At 37.8% G+C, this 9637-nt stretch overlaps 1 protein-coding gene across 1 annotated transcript; it reads right to left on the reverse strand.

The window, feature by feature from the left end:
• Positions 1 to 7756: 7756 nt before the first annotated feature.
• Positions 7757 to 9004, reverse strand: LOC140874374 (uncharacterized). The gene has a single exon (XM_073277659.1). The coding sequence runs from the start codon at positions 9002 to 9004 to the stop codon at positions 7757 to 7759; it is 1248 nt and encodes a 415-aa protein (XP_073133760.1).
• Positions 9005 to 9637: the final 633 nt, after the last annotated feature.

Here is a 9637-nt window from a genome sequence, read left to right on the forward strand (position 1 = left end):
GCACTATGGGCTTCTAAATTTCTGAATTTTGATGTGCAGGCTACAGGTGAAGAACGGTTGCTACAATTGAATGAACTTGAAGAGCTTAGGTTGGAGGCCTATGAAAATGCCAGAATCTACAAAGAAAAGACCAAGAAGTGGCATGATCAGCGCATTGTCTCACGTGAGTTCGAGGTAGGCCAGGCTGTTTTATTATATAACTCATGCTTGAAGCTCATGCCAGGAAAGCTTCGTTCGAGATGGTCAGGACCGTATACTATCAAGCAAGTGATGTCATATGGTACGGTAGAAATTTTTAGTCCGGCCATAGGAGCATTCAAAGTTAATGGGCAAAGAATAAAAGTCTATCGTGGTGGTATCGTGGATAACAAACAGACCACTGTCGACTTGCAAGACCCATTAAATTAAAAAGGGAGGTACAGTCGGGTTATAGACTTTAAATTTAGTGCTGGCTGGGAGGCAACCCAGCATTTATTTTTATCCTCTGTTTTTTTTTAGTTTGGCTTTGGTTTTCGTTCGTTTGGTTTTTGGTTTTGTTTTGCAGATAATTAGTCTGTTCGAATGCACTGCGCCCGTGCGAGGGTCCCTCCTCGCGCACGCGCAGGCTTACTCTCCAATGAGGCAAAAGGAAAACGCACGCGCGCACGAGCCCCTAGCTCACGCGTGCGCAAGTCAAGCATTCAGAGCCCGCATTAAAGCCGCGCGCGCGCGAGCTTCCTTCTCGCACGCGCGCGAGAGGCGCAGATGGAATAAAAAAAAAAGGGCCTTTCTCCTTCTTTTTTTTCCCACTTTCTTCTCCTTCTTTTCTCCTTCTCCCCTCTAAACCCTAAATTCCCAAATCTTTCTTCTCCAATTTCTCCATTGATTCTTGATATTCTTGCTCTTAAATTGCAGATTTGTGGAGTACATCATCGCACTTTCATTTGGGTCCGTCAATTTCTGTCGGAATCCTCCATTTGTGCACTCCTCCTTGCATCGCCGCCGTTCACCACCGCTTGCCGCCGCTGTTCCGGTCGACCACCAACATGCCAGCCAAGAGATTCCATTCTTCCGGTCCTATCGTCGCTAGCTCCTCGTCCTCCGCTGAATTCTCCAACAAGTTCGTCTCTCGGGAAGCCCAAGAAAGGTACGAACATGCTCGACTAAATCGAAATCCTATTGTTGAGCGTGGGATTACTATGGATTGTAATGAATTTGTTACCTTGGGTATTATTAAGAGGAAATGGTCTGTGTTTTGTCGAGTGCCCGAACCCGCCATTATTCCGGTGGTTTGGGAATTTTATGCTAATGCCCCTTCCCGAGAGGATTCGAAAGCTTTTGTCAGAGGCAAACTGGTATCATATGATGCAGATACATTGAATAGATTCTATGATACTCCTGCTGTGGATGACAGTAAATTTAGGAGTTTTAAGGCTAATCCGGATTATTCTTTGTTGTTGAGAGAGCTGTGTTACACGGGAGTTCATTGGCACGATCCTCTCCGGTTCACTCAGTTTCCGAAGAGATTTCTGAAACTTAAGCCGGCGTTGTGGTATGCTTTCATTGCTCGACGACTTCTACCCGTGCTCCATACTGTTGACGTGCAAGCCGATAGGGCTATACTGGTTTATGCTATCACGAAGAGGTGGCCGGTTGATGTGGGAACCCTTGTCCACGATTCCATTCAGTATTCGATGATGAATCCGACGGTGCGTCTCTATTTTCCCCACACCATCACAGCCCTATGTCGCCAAGCAGGTGTACCGATTAGTTCCGACGAGGAGTGGCTCCCACCTTTCAAGACCATTGACGAGAAGCTTGCTACAGCTAAGCAAGCGAAACACAATTTGGAATTTTGTAGCGGTCAGCCTCAAGTGGGGAGCTCTTCTAGCAGTCGACCACCGCCTCAGGCCTCTCCTCCTCGCCGCACCACGCATGACATGGTCATCGAGAGCTCGGCTTTTGATCACTATGCCATGAGTTATTTTCAGGCTACTTCCACTCATCTACATAATGTGGAAGACATTATGCGCAGCATGGCGACGCAATTGGGACTTGATACTTCAGGCTTTCGAGCGACTCCGCATTACCCACCTCCATTCCCATTCCAGTCCACCGTACCACCTCCGTATGCTCCGGTCGCCCCATAGGATCCATCCATTCCCGACGAGGAAGACGACGACTAGTCACCAGGGGAGTCTCTTTTTACATTTTTGCATTTTGTGTTCTGTTTTGCATTACCGTTGTTCGTAGTTTCTTTGTTGTTTTTGTGTTTTTTGTATTTTTGAAGCATCGAGGGCAATGCTTTGGATAAGTTTGGGGGGGGGGGGTGTCTAATTATTTTTTGTCGTGAGTTGTGTTCATTCTGTTTGCATTCATTTTGTTTTGTTAGTTGCATCTAGTTCGTACATAGCATATCATTTTGTTGCTAGTGTGTTGAGTCAAGAAAGAATTGGATAGCATGGCCAATGATGACACTGTTTGATCTGTTTTGAAAACTATAATCCATGACCGTCTGCCTGTCTGACCAATTTGAACTGGTGAAACCAATTAGATGAATGATCTCTAATATACTCGGTGACTTGTGCTAGAATATGAGTTTGAAAAATGCAAACATAGAGATTATTGAGGCGTCGTTGTGAATCTTGGACCTAATTTTCTTTGAATTCATTATCTCTAGTTGCCCCTTTGAGACTACACTTATATGAGTACGTGAGGTACATTTTCTGAATTTGTTAATAATCATCGTTCACTGTTGATGATTGGTTGTTTCTGCACTGATTGAATTTGTATGAGTTGATGGTGAATTGAAACGTGTCTAGAACTAGTTCGAGCACTCTTTGAGGCGCAATACGGGCAAAAACTGTGATTAGGGATGATTTAGGCAATTTTTCTGTGAATCGATTGAGCCTTTCAAGCTACCCATTGATACATTCTATCTCTAGTACCTTATTTGAGCTTTAATGAAATCGAATGGCATGCGTGAACACGTGTGGTAGACCCCATTCGTCATCTTTTCATGGACCTACATTCACTACCAACTACTAGCTTAAACACTAATTCCCACCTTAAAAGGAGTAAATTGCATGTGTAAATGATATGTCCTCCTGTATTTGAATTTGAAGAGTGGATTAGGGTGAAAAAAAAAATGTGTAGTTGTGAAATAGAGAAAAAAGAAGAGAATTGATAGAATGGGTGGAAAAGAGAAATCGGAAAATATGTGAATCAATGGTTTAATGAGGTGATTTAAAATGAAACAATAAAAAGGAGGTGAATAAAAATGGTGTAGTCATAATTTACTCCTTGCTTTGATTTGTTGTCCTTCATTTGTAGCAAAAATCCAGGCCTAACGTTACAAGCTTATTAAGTCCTCTTGACCGAGTCACAGTTGTCCAATATACTAGTGAAGAAAAGTTGTGAGAATTTAGCATATGGACCGTTGACAGACACTGTTGATAAATATGAATTTGTGATCAAAACACGCACGCACTATTTTTCTTGGTATTAAATTGCTTATGAGTGTGTTTATTTCATCTGTTTGATCCCCTGTTTACCTTTAAAAAGTACTCATGATTTAGGAATGTATGGATTGAATTTGGATGAAGGTACTTCTGAACATGAGTTGAAGAGATTATAAATTTATGCGGTGAACTAGTTTATTTATAAAATTTATGTGTTAGTAGGTTTGATGGGATTGGATGTAAATTTTTGTTTTAAATTTTTTTTTTCTGAGGCCATTGCTCCATAGTAGTTCTTGAATCTTGTGTGTGTGTTGTTTAATCTTGCTCGAGGGCGAGCAAGGTTTAAGTTTGGGGGTGTTGATAAGTTTGTTTAGTATGCATTATTTTATAGCATTTTTTGTTTAGTTTGCATGCATTTAGGTTAATTTCGTATGTTTTATTAGTGTATTTTGTTATGTGTTTGCATTAGACTCAACTGGTTGAATTTTGTAGGAAATTAAGCAAAAATTGGGAATTATGTTCGTCCAAGGCACGCGCGCGCACGAGACCCTTTCTCGCGTGTGCACCGGAGGAAAAACCAGAGGCAAGCAAGTAGATGCACGCGCGCGAGCCCCTTGCTCACGCGTGCGCAGAAGAGAAATCCAGAGCATGAATAGAAGAGGCGCGCGCGCGAGAGCTCATGCCCCGTGCGCGCGCCGAAGAGATGTCCAGAGAGTTACAGAGAAGCCGCGCGCGTGCGAGACGATCGAGGATGCACTGTTTGTTTACGTTGCGCGCGCGCGTGTCCGCATAACCTAATTTCGAGTTTTTTAAGTTTGAAAAGGACTCCAATTGGCACGGCCATATAAATAGAATTTTTATGCTCTTTTCAAGGACTTTTGATCTTTTTGAGTACGGGCAAAGCTTACGGCGGCTGTGGAGCGAATTTCTTCAGAATTTCTTCTATTCTAGTATTTTTATTTTATGTTTTTAAACTTGATTTATTGAATCATGTTTGTTAGTGAGTAGTTTCTTTTCTTCGATCAAGGCCACGTGATTGGGCCAGACAGTTTATGTAAAAACTTGATTTGTTTATTTGAGATTTTCAGACTTAATTGATTTTATTGATTATCAAATTTATCTTCGTCTTACAAATTTCTTGGCCAGTTATTTGTTTGCTTGTTAATCGAGTCTAAGTCGACAGAGGAGGTCTCGAATTCGATCACTTTGATTTTCAACATAGTGTAAAGCTGACTAGAAATAGAATTCGGTTTCATTATGCGGTTTAGGTGTCTACTGAATTTTCACGGTGATTTATGCATTCAAATTTGATTAGAATTACGAAAGATTAGTTCATCAATATTTGAATAGGTTTGATTGTTCTAGAAATAGACCTTCGAATAAATTAGGAAAATTCCCGTAAATTAAGATTAAGTCTGATATCTTAGATCGATTGCTTGTTGCATGAATCGTTTGGTACCTACGTGTGTCCTTGATCGAACTTTTCCCAAATTTTAAGTAATCCAAAGTTTTCTGCTGCGTTTTTATTTAATTTAATTTTATTTGCAATTTTATTCATTAGTTTAAAATCTGAAATCATTTTTTTTTCATTAGTCTAGATTAAGTAGAAATAAATAGATTTTGGTAATCATATTTTTACAGTCCCTGTGGGTTCGACATCTGGACCTTTGTCCACTTTATTATAATTTGACCTGGTTCGCTTGCCAGTAGAATTTATTCATACCATAATAACCGGTCAGTCCTATAAGTTGGCTTGTTTTTTATTTTGGTCCTATATGTTGTCACGATTTCAAAAAGGTCCAATAACTTAGATTTTTTTTTGGATTTGGTCCTGTGTCGCCGGAACCAGAGAGAGAAGTCGGATTTTGCTTATTTGGCACCGGATATTGCCCACTTGGCAATTATTAATAATAATTTAAGATGATTGGGTTCCACCTACGCAAAATTAGCTAGAAATAAAAGAGGAAACAACAGGAGGGAAAAACTAATAATTCCCTCCAAATCAATCTACTTCTTTGACCACCCATATACACGTAAGATCCATTCAACAATTTTTCATTTCGTTGACCATCTTCACTTGTATCAAATTATACTCATCCTCCATTTTTTTTAGGAACTCGTCCTCCATTTTAGATATACATGAGTGTGTATGTGTAAACAAAAAATTTGGCGTTTCAGATAAACTTTTATTTTAAAACTTTACGAAGGCATTATTGAATATGCCAATTTTCATTTAAATTTATGAGGAAAAATAACCAAATATGTCCAGTAAATTAGTTTACCAACACTATATTAATTATAAAAAATTATTTGTTATCCAAAAAACACGAAGTTATTACACTAATACGCAACTTTTTATGAATTAAATAATAAAATAAAAAATTGATAATTTAAAGTATAAATAACGTCACAACTGAGAACGATATAAACGAATGTTTTTGTGTTATTTTTAAAAAACGGAAGTTTTTTTTTTTCATTAATTAATTTCATTCTAAAATATAAGTATTTTAACATAATAAAAAGTCATAATTTAACTATTTATTTATTGTAAAATATAAAGTCTTATGAGAATTAAGAATAAAATTATACGAGTCATTTAAAATGTGTGTACTGTGTACAGTGTATATATATTGACATTAATATACAATAACATACTGCACAACCATTCTGCACAATCATTAATAGGTGTCAATCACCAAATTCAACAATACATAAGACTTGTTTGTCATCTTAAACCATCAATTAGCAAAATCATGTTCAACCATCAAATAGTTTGATTAAAAAAAACATTAAAAACAAACACATGTTCAACCATAAAAAACTCGTTACATATTGAACCATCAAAACAGAAAACATGTCAAAAAAAGACAATCAAAAGTAAAAAAAAGGTCCAAAAATGACTCACGGCCATCAACCAATCACCCAAAGATAAACATTCAACTAGCATGACCCTTTCCTTTATCCTTTGTCCTAGCAACTTCTTCTTTTTCTTTCAAAGATGTTTTATTACAACTCGATATGACAGTGAACTTCCTACCCCCTTCGTACATTATTGGCTTAACAATCATGCACGAACTTGAGTTGGCTAGGTCAATGCTCGGTATGAAGCTTCCACCAACAAAAGCTGCGGGTTCCCTTATGCTACCCACATGAATCTCCGGTATTTGACATTGTTTGAATTGTTCATACATAGATGGGGGAGGGACATGAACTTGTGGCTGAATTCCAGCAGTTTCCTGAAGTAGATGTCGAATGTTAACATCTCTAACCTAGACGAGTCAAAGAAACAATAATATTTATGCACTTCAAAGAAAATATTCTTAATATAAGCTACATTTAGACTTACTTTACTACATCCCAAATAGTAATTTATTTTCTTTCTTTGTGTCTCATTGGGTGCTTTGTCATTCCTGATCATTTTTTGCTTAGCTATATTGTCAAAATAAACTTTCCTTTTCACCTACCAAATAAAATAATTAGTTACAAAAAAATTATAAAAGATTAATTTCAGTAAAGAACCAAACTTGTTTAAAATCCTATACATGCAACTTGGATGGTCTTTCACTTCCGAGCTCTTGTGTCAACTGGCTTAAAAGTTGCTTTTGTGACTCAACAACTTTATCAATTCCAACTGGTTCAACTACTGTCTCATCTCCAACAGAACTTGGTATTGTATTCTTTGAAGTGCATGATTTTTTCTTATGCCCCTCAATACCACAAACTCCGCATTTTATAGTTTTTTGTTGTCTCTTCATTTGGTGTCCACTTCTTATCACTTTGGGCTTGCCCCTTGATCTTTTCTTCACCTTTAGTTCAGGTTCATCTCTTTCCCTTCGTCTTGCTCGTGTTGGCCTTCCAACAGTCCGTCCAAAGTTTGGTGGTAGTGGAGGCATCAAGTTTGAGGTCTGCCATTCATTTCTTCCATTCATTGGCATAATCGCCGGAGCATATACCGAGTGGTAGGTGGAAATTAAGTAGCACTTATTCACAAAAGGGTAGTAATCAAGGTCTTGTGATCCAATTGCACTCAATGCATGTTTACACGGTATTCCACTCACATCCCATTTCCTACAACCACATGTCTGATTTTCCAAGTCCACAATATACTGGGCTCCATCACTGCATAAAATCTGATAATTGAAATTATCATATTTTATAGGAATACAATCCCCCACTTTCTCAATGTTTTTATCTATGATTTTTTGTATCTTTGGACAAAAAGATCCTTCCCATTTTTCTATAGCTCTATCTCTGTTGGCTTGCATCATTTTCATAAAATATTCAACAATCCACTCACACATAGAAACTATAGGCTTCTACCTAGCATCTAGAATGCTATTGTTAAACGACTCACAACCGTTATTCAATAGCATGTCACACTTACAATTATCAGTGATGTGTGACCTACTCCATTGATGAGGTGGCTTATCAGCTATCCATTCTGCAGCACGTTCATTTAAATCTCTTAACTCTTTCATTTTTCTTCCAAATTCCATTACCATTGTGGCTGTAGCGCAATTCCACAAAGCAATCTTAAATGCTTGACCTCTGAACCCAGCGGCTTTGAAGTTTCCATTTAAATGCCTAACACAAAACCTATGATCAGCACGCGAAAACACCTCGTTGCATGCCTGAATTAACCCCTTCTGCTTATCAGACATGAAAGTCCACTCGTAATCCTTATCAATGTTCAAGTCCAACTTTAATAAATTCAGAAACCAGCTCCATGTCTCCCTTGTCTCATTATTCACTATGGCATAAGAAATTGGGAAGTTACTGTTATTTGGATCTACGCCTACAGCTGTCAACAAAACTCCTCCATGAGGTCCCTTCAAATGACACCCATCAACTCCAATGAAACGTCTGCAACCAGAAAGAAAACCCAATTTTAATGCATACAAACACATGTAAAACCTGTCAAATCTATTATAACCATCTACTGACTCTGTCCCTATAATAACCGCACTCCCAGGATTTGTTCTCTTTATCTCATCTACAAAATCCCATAGCAATGCATACTGTGAATCTGTTTGCCCTTCGAATAGTTCAACAGCCAATGATCTTGCCTTGTACGCTTGGTAATCAGAAACATGACATCTTATATCTTCCCTAACATCAACCCGAAAGCCTTTCAAATTTCTCTTTGGGTCAGATCTGAACTTATTTACATACTTTCTAGACAACCAGCTTGATGTCAGATTTTTTACTTTATAACTCTTCACACAAGTGTGCTTTGATACATACTCCCTCACTTGAAACGTACATTCCTCGGTAATCTTCAATGCATGGAGTCGCCACTCACATTTTCTGTCTGCGCACTTGGCATACATCCTAATCTTGTCATTTTTGGTAATCTTCAAGTTTCTCATTGTTTTGATGGCATGTGAGTGTCTTGCGTGCCTTAACTCATTCTTTGTGCTAAACAACATGCCTAATTCGAATATAGGATCATATTGATCGGTCGTACTAAATACTGGAAAATTCTTCAAGTCTTTATCACCATCAGATTTCTCACAACTTCTAAAGTCATCAGTATCTATAACATCCTCATCATCAGACCCCATATCCTCATGTTCATTGGGTACCCCATCTGATTCACTACGTTCTCTAACCCACTCACTTTCTTTGTCTACATTTTCGTTGAATAGTCTATCATCCTCGTCATCATAATCCTCTTCATGATATTCCTCATCACTTTCATCATCTAAATTGTCTTCATTTACCTCTCCTTCAATAGATTCCGCTGAAAAGGAAAATAAAATAATATTATTAAAAAACAATGATTCACTCACTCAAAAATCAAACAAATATTCAAATACATTACACATTCATTAGGTTCCTAGAAAATGAGAAACATGCATTAAGATTTGAGAAAGTAAACTAGTGGCATGAGTTGGTTTCTATCTCAGACCATAAACAAAAATTATATCATATGCCCAAACAAGAAGATTCCCTTCAAGAACAAGTACATGACAGTAAGATTGTAAGCCTTGCACTGCGAAGTAAGATTAAAATAATTTTCGTAAAATAATAAACACTGACTGAGCAACGACAAGTTTTCATCCTCCTTTCCATCAAAATATTTCCAGTAAAACAGTAACTAACATAACATTTAGTTATTGTTGATGAATTGATTACTACAAAAACTAGTACAAAAATAATTAATAAAAAACAATATTGATTATCCACGCAACAAT

This window comes from Henckelia pumila, chromosome 1 (genome assembly GCF_033568475.1).
Source record: "Henckelia pumila isolate YLH828 chromosome 1, ASM3356847v2, whole genome shotgun sequence".
Lineage (NCBI taxonomy): Eukaryota > Viridiplantae > Streptophyta > Magnoliopsida > Lamiales > Gesneriaceae > Henckelia > Henckelia pumila.